Source organism: Dromiciops gliroides, chromosome 4 (genome assembly GCF_019393635.1).
Source record: "Dromiciops gliroides isolate mDroGli1 chromosome 4, mDroGli1.pri, whole genome shotgun sequence".
Lineage (NCBI taxonomy): Eukaryota > Metazoa > Chordata > Mammalia > Microbiotheria > Microbiotheriidae > Dromiciops > Dromiciops gliroides.
Genome location: NC_057864.1, coordinates 244,197,215 through 244,223,786, shown reverse-complemented (window position 1 = coordinate 244,223,786; position 26,572 = coordinate 244,197,215). Strand labels below are relative to the sequence as shown.

The window sequence follows — 26,572 nt, the reverse complement described above, 5'->3', positions numbered from 1 at the left end:
AACAGAGGATTTTATATATTTGATAGCAGAGGGAGGAAGCCACTGGAATTTATTGAATAGAGGAGTGATATGGTCTGACCTGTGTTTTAGGAAGATTATTTAGGTGGAAGATTGGATGATGGAATAGAGTGGGGAGAGATGACGCAGAGAAACCAACCAGCAGGCTATGGCTGGCACCAGGGTGGTAGATGTAAAAATAGGACATAGACAAGAGCTATAGCAAAGGTGGTGAAAACTTAGCAAGAGATTGTGGGTGAGTGCAATTGAGTAGTCAAGAATGACGCCTAGACTGTGAACCTTGGTGACAGAGTGGATGGTGGTGCTCAGTAGTAATGGGAAAGTTTGGAAGAAGGAAATGTTGTATATGGGGTGGAGGGCAGATAATAAGCTTTGTTGTGGACCTTTTGAGTTTAGATGGCTACAAGACATTCAGTTCAAGATGTGCAGTAGTTGGTGCACCGTGCAGGACTGAAGGTCAGGGTGGGACATATAAATCTGGGAATCACATATAGAGATGACAACAGAAACCATGGGAGATGAGACCAAGAAAGAGAGTATGGAGAAAGAAGAGAAGAGCATCAAGGATAGCTCAAGGATGGTGGAATGAAGATGAATATTCAACAAGGGAGACTAAGAAGGAATGGTCAGAGAGGGAGGAGGAAAACCAGGAGAAAGCAGTATTGGCAAAACCTAGAGAGGAGAGAGTATCCAGGAGACAGACAGTAAGACAGGCACAGTATTCACCAAGAAAAGGAGAGTATCCTGAGGAATAATAGATAACAGCTGCCTGATTCTCCACTGGGTGAAAAATATGGATTGAATGAATCTCAGAGGAGGAAAGGTGGTGGTGGTAGATAAAAATGGCATTGATAAACAGGAAGTTTCTAATTGGCTCGCCACAATCAGCAAGTTAGGGACATGCATGATACAGTTGATGTAAAACCTAAATATATCAATAATTTTAAAATATTAGTATAAGTTTAATAAATAGCAAAAATAATAAAATAAACATAAAATAAGAAATAAAACCATATATAACCAAACTACAGTTTGCTAAAAGGAAATGTGTATATAAAATATGTATATGAACATGAAAACTTTAAGGAATTAATATTTTTGACTTGTTTTTTGATTTCATTACTATTTTGATAGCTGTTTTGATTCTGCTTTATCATTTCATATAAACCTTTCCATGATTCATTAGATTCATATTTGTCACTTTTCTAGGACAGTAAGCAATATATTCTTAAATGTGAGTACACTGGGCTCAAGTACAGGTGGCAACATATAAGAAGAATCAGGGGGGCAGCTAGGTGGCACAGTGGATAGAGCACCAGCCCTGGATTCAGGAGGACCTGAGTTCAAATTAGGCCTCAGACACTTAACACTTACTAGCTGTGTGACCCTGGGCAAGTCACTTAACCCCAATTGCCTCACTTTAAAAAAAAAAAGAAGAAGAAGAAGAATCAGGAGTAAATTATGTTAGCAAAGAAATGTATGATCAGAAGAGATGATGGGTTGATCATGTGTTGGGAGTGAGAAAGAACTGATGAAGAGATGAGCTGTGTCCACCTCTGGTACTCTTGTGCTATCACAAGAAACCAAGGAAACCATCCCCTTCCCCCTTTCTTCTCCCTCTTCCAGCACATTGGGTGGAGACACCATGGTAAAGTTAGAGGACACTGACAAGTGTCATTCAATATGGGCAGGAATGAACAGGGTGAATTGTTGGAAGGGAATATCCACATAAGTGAGATCACAGATTCCTTTGAGTAATATTCGATATGCCACAATTGATTTAGCACCCAATTGTTGGGCCTTTAGGCTGTTTACAGGTTGGTTGTTTTTTGTTTTTATTTTTTCTGATGTTATGACAAATCCACTGAAAATATTGTACAGACAGGGTTCTTTGTTTTTGTTTTTACTTTTAATAACATCCTTGGGCCCTAGTAAAGAAATCTCTGGGCCAAAAAGGATCAGTTTTGCGGTGCTTATTTAGCCAAATCTGGCTTTCTAACAGATAAGTGGCTTTGTTTTCTTAAGGAAAAAAAAACAGATGCAGTCAGTATATATGTTGTTCTAATCATATCACTTTACATTATTTCATGCCTTCAGATCTTCCTGTGTTCTTTGTAGTTATCATTATTACAATCCTTTATAATATTCAAATATACCATAATTTAGATGTTTTCTATTCATTGGAATTGACTTTGGTGGATACATTAATGAATCTCAGATTTTGTCGGCTTCTTCCAACAGTGCAAATCACAACCTATCCACAGCTTCTCATCCTCTGCTACCCTCATCCATGCTGGACAAGTCTGACATCCTGGAGGGAAGCTAGGTAGTACAGTGGATAAGAATATTGGACCCGAAATCAGGAATACCTGAGTTCCAATCTGGCCTGAGATATTTGTTAGCTGTATGACCATGGACAACTCAATTACTTTTTGCTTCAGTTTCCTCCTCCATAAATTGGGGGTAATAGCACTTACCTCTCAGGGTTGTTATGATAAAGTGAGATATTTGTAAAGCTCTTTGAAAACCTTAAGGTGTTGTGTAAATATTTACTATTACTATTGCCCCAGATCTTCTTGCTGTGGATAATAATAATAATAAGGCGCTGTAGTTGGTTGAGTGTGGAGGGGGATGGTGTATTCGAAAGGTCAGATGTGCCTTTTTTTTTTTTTTGCGGGGCAATGGGGGTTAAGTGACTTGCCCAGGGTCACACAGCTAGTAAGTGTCAAGTGTCTGAGGCCGGATTTGAACTCAGGTCCTCCTGAATCCAGGGCCAGTGCTTTATCCACTGCGCCACCTAGCTGCCCCCGAGATGTGCCTTTTAAGAAGATCACTCTGCAGTTGAGTGGAGGGATAGAATGAAGGTGAGTAGTCACTTGAGGGAGGCAGTCCCATCAGCACATGATGTGATAAGGACCTGAGGTCAGAGTGGGGACAGTATCAGAGAAGGGAACAGAGTTTATACAGGGATGTTGGGAAAGTAGAATGGACCAGAGAAAGAATCTGTAGATGTTGAGATCTTGATATGCGACAACATTTTTCTGATTGACTAGAACCTGGGAATATACCTGGACCCCCAAATAAGACCCAAGATTATTGAGAATAACAGCCCATACACACAGGAAAGGTGGTGGAAGACAGCTTATTTTCCAGCAAGCAATGCTGAGCATTTACTGAGCACCTCCTGTGAGCATTCTCAACAGAACATAAACTTGGGAGCAGGGATTGTTTCATTCTTTGTCTTTCTATCCTCTCAGTGGGCACACAGAAGGCACTTAATAAATGCTTGTTAATCGATGGTCTAGGGATATAGAGGCAAAAAGGAAATAGTGCCTTCAAGGAACTCATTTCCTACTAAGTAAAATGAACATGTACACAGATATGAGTTACAATGTAAACACAAAGTAAATACAAAATAATTTCAGGGTAAGATAAATCATTACTTCTCTCATATTAATAATTTTTTCAGAAGCCTGTGGGTTGTTAGGTCTCTGAAGGATATCGCTGATAATGAGATTTGATTAACTTTCTTAACAATCTTATTCAGACCCCAGCCAGCTGGGTAAACCCATTGTGCTCTATACAGGTTTGAGTGGGGATAAATTATTTGATTAAATTGCCCAAGACTGGACAATTTAAAAGTAAATCAAAGTTATATGCCCCAACTCCTCATTTGAACAGGTCTACCTCTCAATGTAATATTCATTCTTTCTTATTGCTTGTTAACAAATCACCCTCAGGAACACTCAATCTTCCAAGGGCACATAAACCGTGAGCCCACTGTCATTATTCATTTTTTGGCATTCAAGAGTGTCACTGACCCATTTTATTCCTAATACTCTAGCATTATTAATAAAGTGATTAATTATCCAGAAACTACCCTGGGCAAGTCACTTAACCCTCATTGCCCCGAAAAAAAAAAGTTCTATAATTATCCAAAAACTATGTCTCTCAGACTTTATAAACATCAGAAGAGACTAGGGAAAGAGCGCCAACAATTAGGAGTATCAAGAAAGGCCCCTCTCTGGTAAGCCTCATGGGGCAGTAAACCCACGAAAGTAGTTTAACAGTATCTATGCCTTGGACAAACATTGTGGAGGGACAACGAGCTGGGTTTAGAAGTGAACAGAAGAGTAGACTGGAAACCTGCAGTCCTTTTAATGAATCCAAAAGTTTCCTTGAAAGGTCCACTTTTTTAAACAACATCCAATCGTTTTCTAGTTTTTTGTTTGTTTTTGCTAAAGCAGCTATGACAATTGTACAGGACAGTGTAAATAGGAGGTACCTAAAGCATTGGCACTAGGCCTAATTTTACAGTTCTTGTAAGTGATTAAAAACAATTTTAGGCAATGTGCAGATTGGCAACAAATTTTTTTCCCAAGTAATGAAATGCTAAATTAAGAGGAATATGTTTCAGGAAAAGCTCTTGAATGATTTAGTTGGCAAACAATTGATTCAGTAAGTTATTTCCTGATACATATTCCTAATATGTGCAGAAAACTGTGGCCAACTGTTCAGTAAGGATTGAAGTTATTACTCAGAGTCATTGTAGATCGTTCCTTGAAAATATGGGCCTAGGGTGGTGCTTGAAACCAAAAATTCTAAAAATGCTGGGCCTCACAAGAAGCTAATGGCATTTAGAATTAAGAGGGACTTTAGAAATCCTTTTGTCCAACTTCCCCACTTTATGGATGAGCAAAGTGAGTCACAGAGAAATAAAGTGATTTGTCTAAGGTCTCAAAGGTAATAAGCAGCAGTGCTGGGATTAAATGTAGGTGGGTTTACTCCAAATCTTGGGTTCTTTTATTTGTTGGAGACTGGGTCTCTCTATCTTGCCTAGTCTGGAGTTAGAGTGGCTACTCACAGATAGGTCAAACTTCTGGTAAGCATAGAAGCTTTGTTTGATCTGCTCTCTTTCTAAGCTGGGCCAGTTTGTCCCTCCTTAGGGTCTCCCTACTTCTAGAGTTTGACCATATTGGTGTCAAACTCAGTGCGTATGCCCAATCACAAAATCACCTAATTTAGCTTGACACCCTTTTATTTATTTATTTATTTTTAAATTGGTTTTTTTGTGTGTGTGTGAGGCAACTGGGGTTAAGTGACTTGCCCAGGGTCACACAACTAGTATGTGTTAAGTGTCTGAGGTCGGATTTGAACTCAGGTCCTCCTGACTCCAGGGCCAGTCTTCTATCCACTGCGCCACCTAGCTGCCCCTAGCTTGGCACTCTTAAGTTCAAGCAATCCATCTACCCCAGTTACAGGGATAGATAACAGGTGTGTGCCACCATGCCTGGCTCCAAATCTTGTCTTCTCTCAACTCCACAAGGATCACTGAAAAAGATTTGGAAATAAACAGAAGACATCTTATTTATATATCTGTTCTTGGGATTCTAGTCATTGCTCCTCAAATGGGGAAAAAAATCTGGAGATACACAATGAAAATCAACTACCCTATGCCAGCTAAAAAGGCTAAGACTTCACATTGGAAGGACAAAGTTCTAAAGAATTGGCATAAATACAGTTGATAAAGGTCAGCGGCATATAGATGAAGCAAACACATGTTGAAACTTTAAAGAAATAAATTTAGGGCAAATGAAATATGGCCTTAAGCAGTGGACCATAAATACCTGAAGCTGATTGCTATAAATAGTGATTGGGAGTGAAAATTTAAGTAAGGTGATGGAATAAGCTAAATTCGTCATTACTAAATTCCTATTCTGAAGCTCACCATGGCCAGAAAGTACACTGGGCTCTTAAAGTCTATGCTATTGGAAACTAAGCCTTGGCAGGCCCTAATATCAAGTCGAAGGTGTTTCAAATATCTGCCTGGTGGTTCAGCCTGTCTACCAAAGACCGGCCTAATTAAAGGAGAGGTTTGCTATTAGCTGATGAATTTCTTTGACCACTGCAGCTAATAAACATAACTACAAAGGCATGGAGAGATTTTAATTTGTGTTGGTGGAGACTATACCCACAAAGATCACAAGATGATAGATTTAAATCTATGGAAGGGACCTTAGAGATCAATAATCTCTGAGGTCCACAGAGGTTAAAATGACTTGGCCAAGAACTAAGATAGCAAATAACTGACTCCAGAGTCAGTATCTCTTTCAATTCAGCAAACCGTTAAGAATAAATCATACATATATATAAACAAAAACAAACAAAAAAAGAATAAAAGGAGGGGGCAGCTAGGTGGCGCAGTAGATAAAGCACCAGCCTGGATTCAGGAGGACCCGAGTTCAAATGTGACCTCAGACACTTGACACTTACTAGCTGTGTGACTCTGGGCAAGTCACTTAACCCTCATTGCCCCACAAAAAACAAACAAAACAACAACAACAACAAAAAGAATAAATCATATACTTTTTGAAATAATGTAATTAAAAGAAGTTATGAGATGTTTTGTGACCCACTTCTAATTTTTTGACACTCAAGGCAACCACACCCTTCCAAGAACTTTTTGTTGTTGTTCAGTCCTGATTCTTTGTAACCCTATTTGGGGTTTTCTTACAAAGGTACTGGAGTGGTTTTCCATTTCCTTCTCCAGCTTAGTTTACAGAAATAAAAAAACTGATGAAACTTGAGGAAAATAGGGTTAAGTGACTTGCACAGATGGTAAGTCTGAGGTCAAATTTGAACTCAGGAAGATGCGTCTTCCTGACTCTAGACCTAGCACTCTATTCACTTGCCCTGCTAGCTGCCAGAGTCCAAGGAACTTACTGTCAAGGATAAACATTGGATCAGATGACCCCCGTTCTTGGTGGGGCTGGGGACAGGACATACCAATAATGAATCTTAGTTGTTTGAAAAAGATTCACTACAGAAACAACTCAAAAAATTGAGTGAACCCCAGGAGATGCTCTCTTACATTTCTTGGGAGTATTTTGCTGCATTTTTTTTTAAATGATTGGGGTTGAGGGAGAAAAGATTTTGGGGAGAATAGGGAACATGGTGGGAGTGTGCCTTCACTGTTGCCAGCGATATTGCTATTTTAGACTCTTTATAGCACATGCTCCGTTCTGCACAACCTCCCCACTCCCCATTTATGTGAAGCAAAAGCAATTTCCTTGGATTTTCCAAGACTAGAGGGATAAAGATTTGTTCTTTTGAATGGATGGCCCCTTCCTGACTCATCCTAGTCCCTAAGTCACAAGCTAGGATCTCCAGCACGAGCCGGGAGGCTCCCACCTGCCCCGGGAGGACCAGCTTGGCTCTAGGGCCCCTCTGATGACGTAGCTCCGAACCCGAGCCCCAGCTCTTCGCTCAGGCTTCCTTTATTCTTCTAGCGCGCCTAATCCAGCCACACCCGCTGCATACCCAGCTACGCTACTGGCGTAGTTGCCTCCACCAGACTCCCCGCCCCCAACCCCTCCGACGGGGGCTGGCCCCATCCCAGACGCCCGTTTACGCCCGCGCGGTTGGCGCAAGGGCTCGAGCCGTGGTCGCTGGGGAGGGAGCGATTCCCGAAAGCCGCTTGCGCCGGGAGCGCGGGAGCGGCCTTGTCGCTCCGCGCGGCCTTACGCCGCTGACGCAGCGCGCCCCAAGATGGCGGCTTGGTCGTCGTCGGTGGCGGCGGCGCTGGCAGAGGGGGCGGCGGCAGCGGCGGCCGTGAAGCAAGCGGCGGCGGAGGAGGCGGTGGCGGCCGTGACGGCGGCGGCAGCGACGACGACGACGACGACGACAGCGGGTCTAGGGCGGGAGGAATGAGGCGGCCGAGACGGGACAGCGGCAGAGCCGTGTAGCAGAGAAGCGGCTCCTTCCCCTCCTCCCTCCCGGCGCGCGCGCGTCTGGGACCAGCCCCCGGAGCGGCCTCTACCCCGACCGGCCCCGGCCTAGACTCATATCCCGGCAGCGGCGGCGGCTTCTCCTTACGCGCCCCATCCCCTCCTGCCCTGACCCCGCGACCCCGGGCCCGGACAATGATGAAGCTCAAGTCGAACCAGACCCGGACCTACGACGGCGACGGCTACAAGAAGCGGGCCGCGTGTTTGTGCTTCCGCAACGAGAGAGAGGAGGAGGTAAGGGGGCACCGGGTACTGGGGGGAGGGGACCGCAGGGCGCGCGTGGGGACGGACCAAACGGGGGCAACGTGCGAGACAATAGGGACTCCCCAGACTGGATGGGGAGACGACGGAAACGGAGGAGAAATGGGGTGTCCACTCCCTCCCCCGACTCTTCTGGAGCAAGGGAAAGGAGAGGAGACGATTTTTTTCCCTTCCCCCCATCAAGTAGACTTGGGGGGGGGCAAGAGAAGGGAGGTTGTCATTCTGGAAGAGATGTGGGGTAGGGTGGGGCAGGGCTGAAAGATGGGGGATGGAGAAGAGGGTCTGTGAGGGGGTGTTAGATTGAGGAGGAGGTGGATGCTGGAGGAGGAGGGGGGTGTCTGCGGGCCCAGTTGACTTGCCCCAGGGCTGGGACCCTTTTTAAAGGGCTGGGATTTGCCCTGGGTGGAAAAAGTCTCGCCTGTGCAATTCCCAGAGGTGATGAATAAGGAAAAGATTATGGAGAGGAAGCGAGCCAGAAGCTGTTTGGAGAAATTATGGAGCCCCTAAGGAGGGAAAAGGGGAAATAAAGGATGTGGGAAAGTAATTTCGGAGCTGGTGGTGGAGGCTCTAATTCTCTTTTGATAAGAATGACAGAGGTCAAATGGCGGTGGCTTAATGAATGGTCCGTAGTTAGAATCCTCCTACAGCCCGAGTTTTTGAGTCATCGGACACAGAACTATATTTGTCAGACACATTCGTTGAGTGACCACAGTGTCACCGAACAAGGCTAGGCTAGTAATTTGCTTCATTTAGCATTTGTTCAGTTTGCCTGAGGTTTGTGTTGATCATACTTCCTGGGCAAGGAAAGACCTACAAATAGCTGAGTGTTTAGATGTCCAGTGGCAACTATTTTGCTACAAGCAGTATACCTGGGACAGTCCCAGAAAAGGGAGAGTTGGTGAAATAATCTTTGTGGGCTGGAAAATTTTCAGCATTATAGTTAATCTTCAAGGCTGAAACCTGTAATTAAGGTCCTTGGACTAATTCCTTCCACTGACCAAAAGTAAAGGCCTTACGGCAAAAATTGTTTGGGAGGGGGTTGTGAAGAAGACAGGAATGCTTTGAATTATTGATTTATTTTTGGTAGTTATGGAAAAATCCGTGCTTCTAAAGTAGTTTCTGTGGTGATTCAGTGAATACAGTGCTTCAGAAATAAAGAAAAGGGCCTTGGAAATTTAACATGGTGCTTTTGGGAAAGTGTGTACATCATAAAATGGTAAAGTAAAAGTGGAAACAACAAAGGCCATTAAAATTCATTATGTTATATTATGAGAAAACCTTCAGCAGTGTGTTAATGATGGCAGATCTGCAGCACATTATATGGAAACAGGAAAAGAAATCTGAGCCAGTACTTGTGAAAAGAAATTGATGAAATGATGGATTGTCTGTAGGTACCGTTCAGAGAGATTTTAGATGAAGTAGGAATTAAAATTAATATCAAAACAAGTGAATTCTGGTGACAAAATTTGTATTGTTGAGGTATTGTTTTCTTACAGTAGTACCAGAGACTAGATACTTTGTATACAGGCACTTGTTTTAAAGCTTTCCAAATCAGATTTATTGGTTTTGTTTTTTTGTTTTTTGTTTTTTTGTGCAGGGCAATGAGGGTTAAGTTACTTGCCCAGGGTCACACAGCCAGTAAGTGTCAAATGTCTGAGGCCAGATTTGAACTCAGGTCTTCCTGAATCCAGGACTGATGCTTTATCCACTTTACCGCCTAGCTGCCCCTTTATGTACTCTTTTAGGACATTAGGTGGCCGTCTTAGTTTCACAGAAGCTTTGTTCAGTTTACTATCATATTTGTAGCTTTAGGATATCAGATGGGATCCCAGGCTTCAGGGGAAAAATATTATTATTATTTATCATAAAAGTATTTTATTATTTTCTAGTTACATGTAGAGATAGTTTTCAACATTTGTTTTTATAAGATTCCTAGTTACAACTTTTCTCTTTCCCTCCCCCTCCCCAAGACAGCAAGCAATCTGGTATAGTTTATATATGTATAGTCACATTAAACACATTTCTGCATTAGTCATGTTGTGGAAGAAGAATCAGAACAAAAGGGGAAAACCTAAAAAAAAAATAGAAACAGTATGGTTTAATCTGCATCTAGATTCCACAGTTCTTATTTCTGGATGTGGAGAGTATTTTCCATCATGAGTCCTTTGGAATTATCTTGGACCTTTGTATGGCTGAGAAGAGTTAAGTCTCTCACAGTTGATCATCACTCAGTGTTGTTGATACTATGTAGAATGTTTTCCTGGTTCTGTTCATCTCACTCAGCATCAGTTCATGTAAGTCCTTCCAGGTTTCTCTGAAATCAGCCTGCTCATCATTTCTTACAGCACAATAGTATTTCTTTTTCTTTTTTTTTTTTTTTTTGGCAGGGCAGTGGGGGTTAAGTGACTTGCCCAGGGTCACTCAGCTAGTAAGTGTCAAGTGTCTGAGGCCGGATTTGAACTCAGGTACTCCTGAATCCAGGGCCGGTGCTTTATCCCCTGCGCCACCTAGCTGCCCCACAATAGTATTTCATTACATTGATATTCCACAACTTGTTTAGCCATTCCCCAATTGTTGGGCATCCCTTCAATTTCCAATTCTTTGCCACCACAAAAAGAGCAGCTATAAATATTTTTGTGCATGTGAGTCCTTTTTCCTTTTTTTATGATCTCTTTGGGATAAAGACTTAGGTCTTTATAATAGTGGTGTTGCTAGGTCAAAGGGTATGCACAGTTTTATAACCCTTTGGGCATTGTTCCAAATTGCTCTCCAGAATGGTTGGATCCGTTCACAGCTCAGGGAAAAAATTATTGAAATAATAATAGCAAATTTTGTTAACCTTCCAATTAACTATAAGTTTATAATTCTGATGTAAAATCTTTTATATTATAAATATATATGTATATGAACTATTTTTAAAAATGGAAATCCATTATGGATAAGTTAATTAAGGTTCCTTTTTTTTCCCTAATCTTTTTTGCTTAAAAATTATGCTACTTAGTAATAACACAATCAGTAGCAGTACTTCAATCATCCAAGATTTTTGGGATGTAAATCTTTTTCAGTCGAGACAATAATTGTTAAATGTTTAAGGGCATCCTAAAAATAAAAGGCATAGGCATTGTCACTCTCCTTTAGGATTTTAATCTAAAACTGTTCAGAGGAATGCTGATAAGTGTATCAAAAACCCATTTATAAACCTAACTGAACATTGCATTACTTATACTGAATTAACTTTTGAGAGTTGGGTAATGAAGCTATTCGTGAATCATGGTCATGGAATATTGAAGCTGTAAGTGATCTAATTAACCAACTTTCTTAATTTTGTGATTTTACAGAAGAGGAATCTTAGGCCCAGGGAGGCTACAGTATGCCCAAGGAATATAGGTTTGTATTGACCTGTGGCAGTATGAAGTATCCAGCTTTTTTTGGTGAAGTTTGTCAGTCAATTTACACTTATTAACCATATACTATGCCAAGCATTGTGCTAAGCTCTGGGAATTCAAAAAGAGACAAAAGATAGCCCCTGCCCTCAAGGAGCTCACATTCTTATTGAGGTGAGGAGATAAGAAGCAAACAAATATGTACAAATAAGCTATGTGCAGGATAAATAAGAAATAATTAAAAGAGGGACAGTACTAGAGTTCAGGCAGGTTGGGAAAAGCTTCCTGTAGAAGATGGGATTTTAGTTGGTACTTAAAGAAAACCAGAGAATGCAATAGATAGATATGAGGAAGGAGAGGATTCCAGGCAAGGGGACAGATAGAGAAAATGCCCAGAGCTGAGAGATGAGTGTCTTGTTCCTGGAACAGCCAGGTCACTGCCACTGGATCAAAAAGCAGAGTATGTGATAAGGAATAACATGTCAGAAGATTGGAAAGGTAGGAGGGGCTAGGTCATGAAGGATTTTGAATAGCAAACAGAGGATTTTGTATTTGATCCTTGAGAAAGTAGGGAGTCACTGGGATTTGAGTAGGGGGTTGGTGATGTGGTCAGACCTGCACTTTAGAAAAATCACTTTAGTGGCTCAATGGAAAATGGACAAGAATGGGGAGGGACTTGATGCAGACAGATTCAGCATCATCAGGCTATTCTTGTGGTCCAGATGTGAGGTGTTGAGGGCCTGAACCAGAGTGTGGCGGTTTCAGAGGAGAGAAAGGAGTGTTTTGGAGAGACATTGCAAAGGTGAAATTGACAGACCTTGCAACAACTTAGATATGAGAGTGGAAGATAGGAGGTGAGTATAACTCCTAGATGAGAAGCCTGAGGGACTGGGAGAATGGTGTTGCCCTCAACATAGTAGGGAAGTTGGGGGAAAGATAATTGAGGTTGGTTTTGGACATGTTGGCTTTAAGATGTGTACTAAGGGGCAGCTAGGTGGCTCAGTGGATAAAGCACCGGCCCTGGATTCAGGAGGACCTGAGTTCAAATCCAGCCTCAGACACTTGACACTTACTAGCTGTGTGACCCTGGGCAAGTCACTTGACCCGCATTGCCCTGCCCTCCCCCCCCCCCCCCGAAAAAAAGATGCGTACTAGACAACCAGTTGGAGATTCAAGATCAGAGGTCAGCAGAGAGTTTGGGGCAGAATAAGTAGATTTTAGAATCATCAGAATAGAAAAAAAGATCACCCAGTGAAGTAGATTAGACTGAAAGGGAATAGAGCCCAGGACAGAACCCTCAGGGACACCTACAATTAGAGAGTGTTACTTAGATGAGGATGTAGCAAAAAGGACTGAGAAAGAGCAGTGTGATAGGCAGGAGGAAAATCAGGAGAGAGTGGTTTCCTGAAAACTTAGAGAGAAGAGAGTGTGTGGAGGGGGAAGGTGATCATTATTGTCAAAGGCAGCAGGGGGGTCAAGGAGAGTGTGAATTGAGAAAAAGCCATTGGATTTGGTAACTAAGAGATCATTGGTAATTTTAGAGAGCAGTTTCGATGAAATGATAAGGTCAGAGGCCAGGGTTAAGAAGAAAGTAAGAGGAGATAAAGAGGAGGCACATATTATAGTTGACCTTATCTAGGACTTTAGTCATGATAGAGGATGGAAGGTTTTTTGAGGATGGGGGAGACATTTTCATTCTTTTTTTTTTTTTTTTAGTGAGGCAATTGGGGTTAAGTGACTTGCCCAGGGTCACACAGCTAGTAAGTGTTAAGTGTCTGAGGCCGGATTTGAACTCAGGTACTCCTGACTCCAAGGCCCATGCTTATCCACTGCGCCACCTAGCTGCCCCGACATTTTCATTCTTGAAGGCCATAGGGTAGGAGCCAGTAGCCAGGGAGAGATTGAATATAAGTGAGAGTGGGAATGACAGAGGGGTGTAACGCTTGGAGTAGGTCATGGGAAGTGGGCAGGTTGAAGAACTGAGTGGTTAGGGTTTTGAAGAGAGTCAGTATGTATATTGAAGTCTTCAAGTATGAGAGTAACAATTGGGGAAGAGAGAAAAATTGTGAGCTAGGTACCAAACTCATCTCTGTTATTGTTAGTGATTTGGAACATTCTTTTATTCTTTTTGTTCATTAGTTTGCAATTCTTCTTTTGTGAACTGTTGGTGTATATCCTTTGACTTCTTATCTGTTGGAAAATGTTTTTTTTCTTCCTTATATATACTTGTTAGTTGTCTGTATATTTTGGATATCAAACTTTTATCTGAGAAATGTGATAGATTCCCCCCCCACCATACACATTAACCTCTTCCCTTCTTAACCTAGATGCATCATTTTTATTTGGGCAGGAGCTTTTCAATTTCATGTAATGAAAGTTATTAGCTTTTGTAATTGCTTCTATCACTTGTATGGTTAAGAATGTATTTCCTGGGGCAGCTAGGTGGCACAGTGGATAAAGCACTGGCCATGGAGTCAGGAGGACCTGAGTTCAAATCTGGCCTTAGACACTTAACACTTACTAGCTGTGTGACCCTGGGCAAATCACTTAACCCCAACTGCCTCACTAAAAAAAAAAAAAAGAATGTATTTCCTAAGCCAGGCATAGCGGCATAAAACTGTAATTCCTGCTACTCGAGAGGCTGAGGTTGGTGAATCACTTGAGCTCAAGAGATTTTAGCTACAATAGGGCTAAAGCCAATCAAGTATCCACTCTAAATCCAACTGAACCCCTGAAAACAGGAGGTGCTACCAGGCTGCCTCTTGCGGAGGAGGGGATGAGGCAAGGTTGGAAATAGAGCAAGTCAAAGTTTCTGTATTGATCAGTAGTGGGATTGGACCTGTGACTAGCCACTGCACTTCTAACTTGAGTGAGATGGGGAGACCCAGTTTTCTAGATAGGGAGGGAGATAGAAAATATTCCCTATATTTGGTGTGATCTTCAATATTAAGGTCATTTATTCATTGTGAATTTATTGTGGAATGTGGTATAGTATGTTGGCAGATCTCTGAGTTGCCATATCTGGTCTTTTCACAGTCCTCATGATTCTTACCTATTCTTTCTTTCTTTCTTTTTTTTTGCAGGGCAATGAGAGTTAAGTGACTTGCCCAGGATCACACAGCTAGTAAATGTCAAGTGTCTGTGTCCGGATTTGAACTCAGGTCCTCCTGAATTCAGGGCTGGTGCTTTATCCACTGCGCCACCTAACTGCCCCTCTTACCTATTCTTTCTTGAAAATTTTTCTTTGGTCTGGTTTTCATAATACTGCTTATTTCTCTGACTTGTGAATGTGCCTCACAGCACTGTTTGAGGCCCTCTTCTCTCAGTATATTCTCAGCTCCCATGGGTTTAATTATCATCCATGCATATGATCTCAAGATCTCTCTACAAAGCACTTTACATCCATTATTTAATTGGAGCATCATAACAACCCAATTAGATAAATTGTATGGTATTTTTTTATCTCTCTCTCACAGGTGAGGAAACTGAGACTCAGAATTTATGTGACTTACCCAGCTCCTGTCAGAAATGACATATGAACCCATTCTTCTGTCTGTGTGGCCTTAAGTTCATTCTGTCCACCATAAAATGCGTTTTTTTACATTGTCATAATATGGCATATATGATTTTGAATCTTGACTCAGCTACTTATTACTTTTGTGATCTTGGGTAAGTCATACCCTTTCTCTGGACCTCAGTTTCTTCACCTTTAAAATGGTGTTGGACCGGATGATTCTATGGTCCCTTCCAACTCAATTCCATTAAATCATTTGACAATTATTTAAGTGTTTGTTATATGACAGTAAACATCTTTCAAGAGTCAATTTTTTGGGGAGCTGTTAGGTGGCGCAGTGGATAAAGCACCGGCCCTGGATTCAGGAGTACCTGAGTTCAAATCCGGCCTCAGACGCTTGACACTTACTAGCTGTGTGACCTTGGGCAAGTCACTTAACCCCTATTGCCCCACCCAAAAAAAAAGAATCAATTTTTTTCATTTCTCCATCATTTCCTATAGAGCTAACTATATTTTCTTTCCATCTATCACACTTACAGGTAATATATGTCCACTAAAGTCCTCTTCTGATGCCTCCTTATGGTGTAGACATGACCATACACAAGCTTGACCAGATTCTGTCAAACTATAAAGATCTCAGATACCAGCCCAGTGACAGAGTGTCTCTGTTGAGTGAAAACCAGCATAGCTAAATTTTAGAGAAACTCATCAATGCTAGATGTTTGACCACCAGATGATGAATCTTTTTGACCACAGCAACACATGAACACAATTAGATAGCAGAGAGGTGCAGTGGGTAGAGTCCTGAACTTAGAGTCAAGAAAATCTCAGTTCAAATCTGGTCTCATACTTATTAGCTGTGTGACCGTGGCCAAATCACTTAACCTCTGTCAGCTTTAATTTCCTCTACTGTAAAATGGAGATGATAATAGCACCTCCCTCAAAGGTTGTTACTCATTTTGAGAATAAAATGAGATGCTCTTTGTAAAGTTCCTAGCAAAGTGCCTGGCACAAAATAGACACTTAGTTAAAACATTTCCTTCTTTCTTTCCTGTCAAGGTATGGAGGTTGCAATTTATGTCAATAGGAAAGTTGTCTACACCAATGAAATCATGGATCCTTGAAATACGGAAATAAATATATATTCCCTTGTCTTAATTTATGGTATAGTAAATAGGTGTATGGTCTTGTTGTCAGTGTCCAAATCTTGCTGCTGACCCGCATACTGACTTTGTAATCCTGGGAAAGTCTCTATGCCTCAGTTTCTTATATCTGTAAAATGAAGGATTGGACTAGATGGCCTCCAAGTTCTTTTCCAGCTCTAAATTCATGATCCGATGACTCCTGTACTTGGGTAACTTTTAGGTTTTGGTTTGTAGTTAATGTTGTTTGGCTACTATATAGAACAGAAGCTTTGAACTTTTTTTGTTGTTACAAATAGGCTTTCCCCCCTCTTTTTGTGTTCAAATCCAATTTCAGACACAAGCTTTGTAACCAGTTTATTAAACTGGCAAGTTATTTAATCTCTGCTTACCTCAGTTTACTCATCTGTAAAGTGGGGATAATAGCACCTACCTCCCAGAGATGTGAGGATTAGATAATTAAAATGCTTTGCAAACTTTAAAATGCTACATAAAAGCTGCTATTATTACTGTTATTATTACTATTGTTACTTTGAATTATTTTCTTAGGTCATAGCTCCTGAGAAGCATCTGATGCCACAATCTCTGAAGAATTAAGATTGTTGGTGATCCAAAGGGCAGTGGAAAGATCCTTAGAGGGTATGAATGGGCTGTAGATTATGAACATTGATGACTTGATTGGGAGAAGAGGACTGGTACAGGAAAGACCTTTTAAATCTAAACACAGTTACTTTCCCCTATCTAAGGCTTGTACTCAAGGGTCATGCATTCTGATACTAGCATGGTTTTTTCTTTTTCTTTCTTTCTCTCTCTTTTTTTTAAGTAATAAACATTTTTTTCTTTTTTTGGTGGGGTAGTGAGGGTTAAGTGACTTGCCCAGGGTCTCACAGCTAGTAAGTGTCAAGTGTCTGAGGTCGGATTTGAACTCAGGTCCTCTCCTCCTGAATCCAGGGCCAGTGCTTTATCCACTGCACCACCTAGCTGCCCAGTAATAAACATTTTTATTTATAGTTTTTTTATCCTTCATTCCCTGCTTCCCCTCCCCCTTCCCTGAGGCAGTAAGCAATCAGATATAGGTTATACATGTATGATTATGTAAAACATTACCATGTCAGTCATTTTGTATAAGAAAACTTGAATAAAAGAAAAAAATGAAAGAAAGTGAAAAATAGCATGCTTCAGTCTGTTTTCCATCAATATCAGTTCTTTCTTTGGAGGTGGATAGTATGTTTCATCAGTAGTCCTTTGGGATTGTCTTGAATCATTGTATTGTTGAGAATCGTGAAGTCTTTCACAGTTCTTCATCAAACAGTATTGCTGTCTTTTTTGTACACAATGTTCCTTTGTTTCTGCTCTTTTCACTATACATCAGTAAGTCTTTCCAGGCCTTTCTGAAATCATCCTAACATAGTTTTTTTCTAAACAAATCTTATTTTGTGTGAAGGGTTTTGAATTTCCTAACAAAACCATCCTGCAGTCTAAACATGTATTCAGGTCAGACCACTGTATTAGTAATATTAAGGTGATTGTTATCATTTTCCTAGGGTCAGCACATTAGAAGTATCTGGAAGATGCTATTCATATTCTGCTAGTGACAACGTTAGAGGCATATCTGTATTATTCAAGGAAAAAATAGCACAATTAATGTTTAATAAAGTAGAAGAAAATTTTAGCTAAATTACTTATATGTTGGAATTTTTTTGTTGGTGGTGGTTTTTTGGTTGGGCATTGAGGGTTAAGTGACTTGCCCAGGGTCACACAGCTAGTAAGTGTCAAGTGTCTGAGGCTAGATTTGAACTCAGGTCCTCCTGAATCCAGGGCTGGTGCTTTATCCACTATGCCACCTAGCTGCCCCCTATATTGGAAATTGATAATGAAAATTGGTAGAATACCCATACATTTTTTTGTCATACCAATTTGATCTGTCTTGTCTATAGCTTTGCCTTGGAACCCAAAATATAAACAAAAGCAGAATTTATTTCCTTTTCAGACTTAAAAGAATTCTAATGATGACTGTTGTCTTCATTTTTTTATAAATTAAAAAGGTTGATAATAGAATTTTCAGAAGTATATCCTACTGATTAGGATAAACATATATAAAGAACAGTCACTAATTTAGTGTCTTTTCCGAGGGAATATCAGCAAATTTTTGAGTTCTCTTTCTGTTCAATACATTCCCAATGCTTAAATATCTTTTTGCCTTGATCAGAACTGTTAGCATTTATAAAATACACCAATAAAAGAGGGTTCCTTGGCTTGAAATTAAAATATCTGTGTGAAAAGAGCAGCACTGCAGATTGAGTATGCAGGGCCTGGAGTCAGGAAGACCAGAGTTCAAATCCTCCTTTGATACTTAACTAGCTTTGTTACTTAACCTTGGTTTGCCTCGATTTCTTCATCTGTAAAAAGAGAATAATAACAGCACCTACCTTGTAGGGTTGTTGTGAGGATCAAATGAGATAATTACAAATTGCTGACCACAGTGCTTAGCACATAAATATTAGTTATTATTATCATTATTATATACAAAATTTTCATTTCTGAAGTTTTATAATCACCTAAAAGCTCTTAACCCTGATGCTGATATTCTTTTTTTTTCCCCTGTTCAGTATTTTATTATTTTCCAGTTATATATAAGGATAGTTTTCAACATTTGTTTTCATAGTTTTTTTGGGGGGGGGAGGCAATTGGGGTTAAGTGACTTGCCCAGGGTCACATAGCTAGTAAGTGTCAAGTGTCTGAGGCCAGATTTGAACTCAGGTACTCCTGACTCCAGGGCTGGTGCTCTATCTGCTGCGCCACCTAGCTGCCCCCATAGGATTTTTAGTTCCAAATTTTTCTCCCAGCCTCCCTTCCCTCCCTCCTCCCTAAGACAGAAAACAATCTAATATAGGTTGTATGTGTGCAATCACATTAAACATATTTCTGCATTGGGCATATTGTGAAAGAAGAGTCAGAGCCCAGGGGGAAAGCCTCAACAAAGAAGGGGGAAAAAACCAACCCAAAAGTAGAAACAGTATGGTTCAATCTGGTTTTTGGGGGTTTTTTTTGGTTTTAGGTTGGGCAGTGAGGGTTAAGTGACTTGCCCAAGGTCACACAGCTAGTAAGTGTCAAGTGTCTGAGGCCAGATTTGAACTCAGGTCCTCTTGACTCTAGGGCCAGTGCTCTATCCACTGTGCCACCTAGCTACCCCCATATGGTTCAATCTGCATTCACAAATACAGTTCTCTTTTCTGGATGTTGAGAACATTTTCTATCATGAGTTCTTTGAAATTGTTTTGGATCATTGCACTGCTGAGAAGAGCCAAGTCTATCCCCATTGTTCATCACACAATGTTGCTGTTACTGTGTACACTCTTCTGGTTCTGTTCCTCTCAGTCAGCATTAGTTCATATAAGTCCTTCCAGGTTTCTCTGCACTCCTCCTGCTCATCATTACTTTTCACATTGATTTTTTAAAACTTTGTGCTGATATTCTTTCTCTGAAGAGGTGGTATAACACCTGGCCTGATTATATGAGGTATGGTGCAAAGAGTTGCTGAAATGAGTTGGTAGCACTAGGTGGCCCTTTGAGAGCATTATTCTTATTCTGAAATTTATCATTCTTTGTCTTGTTCTTTTTATTTGAAAATGGTTCCTGGTGCTAATTATGGTTTTTATTCCTATGTACGATTATTGTTGAAAGATCAGGGGCAGCTAGGTGGCGCAGTAGATAGAGCACCAGCCCCGAATTCAGGAGGACCTGAGTTCATATCCAGCCTCAGACACTTAACAATCACCTGGGCAAGTCACTTAACCCCAATTGCCTCACCAAAAAAAACCCAAGAAAGATCAGATATGGCTTTTCCCACTCTCAGTACTTACTGAAGGGCTCTAGAAGTGACCATCATTCAGAAAGCTGCCTATCTCTCATTGCTACAGCTCAAGTACATCTGCTTACTGCTACTATCTTTCTTTTACATTTCATAACTGCACTGTATTGCTTAAAGTTGTTTTTCACTTCCTTTAACGTGTTTCTTCTTTGGGTCCGCATGTGGTTTTTTTCACTGCAGCTCATAAAATAAGCAGATAATGCCCATGTTGCAACTATTATAATAGACTTCTGTTATAGTAGCCTTGGCTAGGATACAAAAAGGAATGTAGAAGCTGCTTTTAAATTATACTGCTAGCCCTCCAGGAAATTCAGATCGACACATAAGAAAATCATGAAATCTTATAATTATCTAGGATCTTCTGGACACAAATAATTATTTCTGTATGTGCACAGGAATGTGTGTTAGAAAATAACCCTCAGAACGTATGCTCCCTGAGGGCAGGGACTGTGTTGTTTCCTAGCACAGGGAATATAGTAGATGCTTAATAAATTCTTGTTAACTACTTGATAGATCACTAATCTTGTGACTTGGGTTATACAAAAGATTATAGTGTACTTTGTATTTTTTTTTAATAATTAGCAGGGTGGCACCAATTGATAATAAGCTTAAAAAAGATTAATATGACATCCCACAATGGAAAGACAACCATCACTTATTTATTAAAAATAGGTTTTTCCTGCTAATTACATGTAAAGACAATTTTTAACAGTCTTTTTTTTTTTTGGCGGAGCAATGAGGGTTAAGTGATTTGCCCAGGGTCACACAGCTAGTGTCAAGTGTCTGAGGCTGGATTTGAACTCAGGTCAGTGCTTTATCCACTGTGCCACCTAGCTGCCCTCTTTAACAGTCTTTAAGTGTCCATTTTCTTTATTAAATTCCCTCTTATTAGATTTAGCCCAATGTTTTAACCTGTCAGGATCATTTGGGATCCTGACTCTGTTAGCTGTCTCTTCCAGCTTCCTGTCATTTGTAGATTAGATAGGCATGCCATACATGTCTTTGTCTATGTCTTTGACGAATGTTAAACAGAACAAGGCCAAGTGCAGGACTCTGGGGCCTACTCCACCAGAGACTTCCATGGTGACATCACACCATTAGAGACCAACCTCTTTTTTTTGGACCTTCCTGTTTAACCAGTTCTGAACTTACCAAAACATACTGTCATCTAGACAAAATATTTCTAAAAATACAAACATACTTTAACTTTTTTTTGTGGTTACAGAGTAAATAAATAGTCTTATTGTATAAAAAAATTGATATTTTAAAGTGCACATATACAGTAATTTGAAAGTTTTTTCCCCCAACCTTACACACTATATATTCTGTAATGTTGAAAAGCTGCTTCTGCATTTATAAATAATAAGTACATTAAATTTTAATTGATTCAGACTAAATTGGGGAAAGACCAAAAAACAATCTGAATTATAGAATCAAAATAAAAGTTTTGTTCCTTTTAAGTATATTATGTATATTAAGTAACTTATAGGGCTAATAAAATATTACTTGATAGAGGTCATTATGAATAGACAAGAATTATATGCTTAGTTTACAAATGAACAGATTCTTGAGAATAATTTTTAAAACTTTTCAGATTATTTAAATATTTCCCTATAAATCATTTTTATACTTGGTATACCCTTTCTCCACAAAAATGTAAATCTTTATCCATCCCTTGTCTGAATTGTGAATTTTAAATTAGTGAAGTGTAAATTAATGAGACTACATGCATGATAGGACTTTTTGTTTAAAGGGAGCTAGTTTTTATGAAAGGAAAAAAATATGGCTAATAAATTCAGCTTTATTTGCTTATTTTTAGGGTTTTATAGTGCTGTATTTTGTATGTATATTGAAATTCATGTTTAAAATTTCACAACTTAAATACATAATTCTAATTTGAGAATTAATATGTGTTTGTATAACCCAAAATAATTAATTGATCATTTAATTTCTAGCCTGTTCTGTTGTTTTCTGAATATTGTTCAGAAATAATAAGTTTCAAAGATATATTTTAATATTATAATATAGGATATATATTGTTGCAGGAATATTTCTAGTGGTTTCAGTAGGAGAACAGACCAGCTTGGTGTCCTGAAGTGAGTTTCTTTTGAAGCATCCCTAATGAAAACCTGCTTGGTTCACCATCTGTAGCAGGAGGTGAAGGAAAGTTTCCAGTGTTTTATCACTGATTCCATCTTTTCTGGTGGTCAAATAACCCTTTCGTAATGTTAGTTTTAGGGAGGAAGAAGGAAAATGATTATCAAAACAATGAGAAGAAACTTATGAATAGGATCTTTGTTGTTCTTAGCTTTATATAACACCTTCATAAGAATGTTGATCCTTTAGTTTTGTGAAAGCCTCAAAATTGAAGATGTCATTGTTTCTTGATCATCTCTACTAATAAGACCAAGAGACCAAGATAGAAGATAATTCAAAAATCACTTTTATTTGTATTTAGAATATCTTGAACATTGATATTTGAACAAAGAGTATACCCCATATTTGGGGAATACCTCTTCAGATAAAGCCACACTGAATAATGAAAAAGAAAATTATAGGCATTTGGCCAGTTTCCCCATCCTGAACCCATTCTGAGCTTCTCCCTGGAACACTCTCGAGCTGTGAATTGACAGCCTGGCTCCATAGGCTGAGGTAAAGCACCACAGAAAACGGAATTATTATGTTCCTTAAACATTACCTAGAGCAGGGGTGGTGGTCAAGTGTTTGAGTTTCAAATAGCTTTCTGGAAAATTGCTTGTAAACTAAGTAAAGTGGTATCAGCATGTCAGCAGAATTAATCAGTGGAAGGGAATATTGTCAAATTTGAAAGTGAAACTTTCTATGAATATTGGAAGATGATTTCTTATTTGTTTTTGTTTGTTTGTTTTTTGTTTGTTTTTTTGGTGAGGCAGTTGGGGTTAAGTGACTTGCCCAGGGTCACACAGCTAGTAAGTGTCAAGCGTCTGAGGCCGGATTTGAACTCAGGTACTCCTGACTCCAGGTCTGGTACTCTATCCACTGTGCCACCTAGCTGCCCCAAAAGATGATTTCTAATACCTATTATACTTTCTTCCAGGTTGTTAGATCTTCTAAAATCAGCCAAGATATATGCTTCCTTCTCCAATGATAATGTTTTTAGAACTTGATTAAGATGTTTTATATTTGGTTATTTACTCTCTGTCACTAGATCTATATAAGCTGCTTTGAGTTGCCTGTACATTGAAAATTATAAAACCTGAGCTTAATATAGTGTCATGCTCCCTGATGGACAGTCAGTAAATATTTTGATTTATGATCTAAAGTAGTAAGAACCTTCCTAGTAATTTATACTAGACATTGTGCATAATTTTTAAAGTTTCCTATTCTTATCAGGATTTTAAAATTAATTAGGATCAAATTTTTAAAATATGTGGAAGGTAAAAATGTATAGTTACTAAAAATAATGTTCATCAGATTGTCATCTAGTTATGCTTAATACTTCTATTTTGGTCCCTCTTTTTCCAGTGCCAGGACTTCCTAATCTCATATAACTGCTGACTGGACCACTCTAACTTACAAGCCTCAGTATTCTTCACCTTTTTCCCTTAATGTGTTTTGATAAAACACAGTTTTAACACCAGCTGTTGTTTATAAAAGCTAGAGGAAACTGCAGGGAGAGGTGAAGTATATACTGTTGATAGTGACCTCTTGGTCACTTGTCTCTTTAGCCCACCTCATTCCCATCACTATTATTCTGACTGTGAAATGACCAAATATCCTTTGACTTACTTGGACAGTGACACTCTTCATTTGCATATCTCTGCCTCTTCTGGCTCAGAATATGTTGAACATTGGTGTGATTGGTGACTACCTCAAGACTGGAATAAACTACCCTGTGGTCAGCTTCCATTATTTCAAAATAGTTGGGAACTGGAGTGTGTGTATTACTGATTTTTTCAAATAATTAGAATAAAGTCATTTAATATATAAAATCACTATACACTAAAGCTGTTTTAAACACCATTTCATCTTTCTTTGCTTTAGAAGGCACTCTAATTTTTGCAGTGTTTCAGGGTTATTAGGACTGACAGTTTTAATTGTATTTTACCCATCCCTTGTCTGAAATTTAATTGTTGATGAGGTTAAATCTGTACTAATCCTGTGATACATCCTAGAAATGTCTCTCTTTTCTCTCTCCTCTTTCCTCTCCTCTGATTTCATCAGAGCTCCATGTGCACCAATGCAGATAGGTACCTATTCAGCAATTTGTAGTCCAAAAGTTGTGGGACACTTAATTCTGTTTGTTGCCTTTCCTTCCATTCACTTCAACAGTCACTTAATGCTGGGTCTACAGAGACAAATAGCAGCTCTCTTTCAACAGTTTTACACAGAAATCCAGCAACAGTTGTAGACTTTCTCAAAAAGCATGATGTGGAGTGAGTGTTGGATTTGGAATCAGGAAGATCTCAGTTCAGATTCTACTCCAGACACCAGATAGATAGGAGATAAGACCTATATCAACTGGATAAAAGAACTTCTATAATGCAGATAGGTTCAAGCCTGATTGAAAGTGTTATCTAGCATATGTTAAATGCTTAAAAAAAATGTGGTGTACCTTTAGCAACTAGATTGCTTTGGTGCCTTTTTAGTGTATCTCCTTATGGATGAAGATAATGAAGAGAGCTTGGAAATTGTCTCCTTTCATATAAACTGAAGTGTTTTAGTTATCTAGTCACTATTGGGGTTTTTTTTGCAGGGCAATGAGGGTTAAGTGACTTGCCCAAGGTCACACAGCTAGTAAGTGTCAAGTGTCTGAGACCAGATTTGAACTCAGGTCCTCCTGAATCCAGGGCTGGTGCTTTATCCACTGAACTACCTAGCTACCCCTAGTCACTATTGTTAAGCTGAATAATTAGTGCTTTGTCAAAGTACATTTTTCAAAGAGAAATTTAAATTCAGTATTTAGAAGCTTCACCTGTATGGAATGTTTCTTATGTGATTCTTTAAGTAAAGTATGGTTACATAAGGAATTTGGCATCATTAATAATTAATAATGGCTATTGGGTCCAATAACTGCATATCAAAATTGAAAAATTAGAATTTATACTGAGAATTAAGTTTTTTATCCTCCTTTTGAAGGTCAGAAACAGCTGAAGAGAAAATGTAAAACAATATCTGCTTGGTACGATAGAGATCAAAGTCTCCCTCCTTTCTTCCATTCAAGTATGTTCTCAACCTGACAGCACGAAGAGGAGGCCTCTGCCTGTTAGAATACTTTCTGACTTCGGGGGTGAGAAAATTAACAGCACCACTACAAAACAAGAGTTTGAATGAACAATTGTGTTGGAAAGCCTACCTTTTCAGATTTTAAATCTTTTACCCAGTTTAGAGAAAATCATTGTTGCTTCCATTTTTTCATGCCTTTAACAGGTTTCAAGGGTGAGGACATTAATAGTACAAGTACTGTTAACAAAATAAGAATTTGGATTAAGGATGGGGTCAAAAAAGGCTATTTTTTCTTGGCTTTAAAAAAAAATTTTTTTTTAAATTTTATTAGCATCTTTTCTGGTTACACTGCCTGAATTTCTCCCACTATTCCTTCCCTTCTTCTCCCAGAGAACCATCTCATGTAACAAAAAATATTTTATTTAAGAGGAAGGGGGAAAAAATCAGTCCATGTGAAAAGATGTGAAGTGTTCCATACCTATAGACCTCTTACTTATGCAGAGGAATGGGGAAGATGTCTTCTCATATCTCTTCTTTGGACCATGCTTATTTTTTTGTAATTCAGCAGTGTTTATTTTCATTTGTTTTATGATGGTTGTTCTTTCTTTTTAAAAAATTAACATTTTTATTTGAAGTTTTGAGTTTCAAATTCTATCCCTCCATCTTTCCTTCCCTCCTCCCCCCCCACCCTAAGGTAGTAAGCTGTCCAAGATATAGGTTATACATGTGCAATTATGTAAAACATTACCATATTATATAAGAAGACTCGACTAGAAGAAAAACATGAAAGAAAGTGAAAAACAGCATTCTTCAATATCACTTCTTTCTCTGGAGACAGTATGCTTCATCATTAGTTTTTTGGGATTGTCTTGGATCATTGTATTGCTGAGAATAGCCAAGTCATTCACAGTTCTTCATCAAACAATATTGCTGTCATTTTGTATAATGTTCTCCTGGTTCTGTTCACTATACATCAGTTCATGTAAGTCCAGGTTTTTCTGAAATCATCCTGCATGTTATTTCTTATAGCACAGTAATATTCCATTACAATGATATATCACTGCTTGTTTAGCCATTCCCCAATTGATGGGTATCCCTTTGATTTCCAATTCTTAGCCACCACAAAAAGAGCTGCTAGAAATATTTTTGTACAAATAGGTCCTTTTCTCTCTTTTTTAGATATGTTTGGGATATTGACATAGTAGTGGTAGTGCTGTATCATAGTCCTTTGGGCATAGCTCCAAATTGCCTTCCAGAATGGTTGGATCAGTTCATAACTGTACCAACAGTGGATTAGTGTCCCAGTTTTCCCACATCCCCTCCAAAATCCATCATTTTCTTTTTTTGTCATATTAGGCACTTTGATGGGTGCGAGATTATACCTCAAAGTT

General features: G+C 39.3%; 1 protein-coding gene across 1 annotated transcript in view; it reads left to right on the top strand.

Moving 5' to 3' along the window:
• The first annotated feature begins 7,639 nt into the window (after positions 1-7,639).
• NUDT3 (nudix hydrolase 3) overlaps positions 7,640-26,572 on the top strand; it is a 92,212-nt gene continuing 73,279 nt past the window's right edge. Inside the window, exon 1 of the mRNA XM_044002187.1 lies at positions 7,640-8,039. Coding sequence (XP_043858122.1) covers positions 7,941-8,039 — 99 coding nt within the window. The 5' untranslated portion in view covers positions 7,640-7,940. The remainder of the gene's footprint in view (positions 8,040-26,572) is intronic.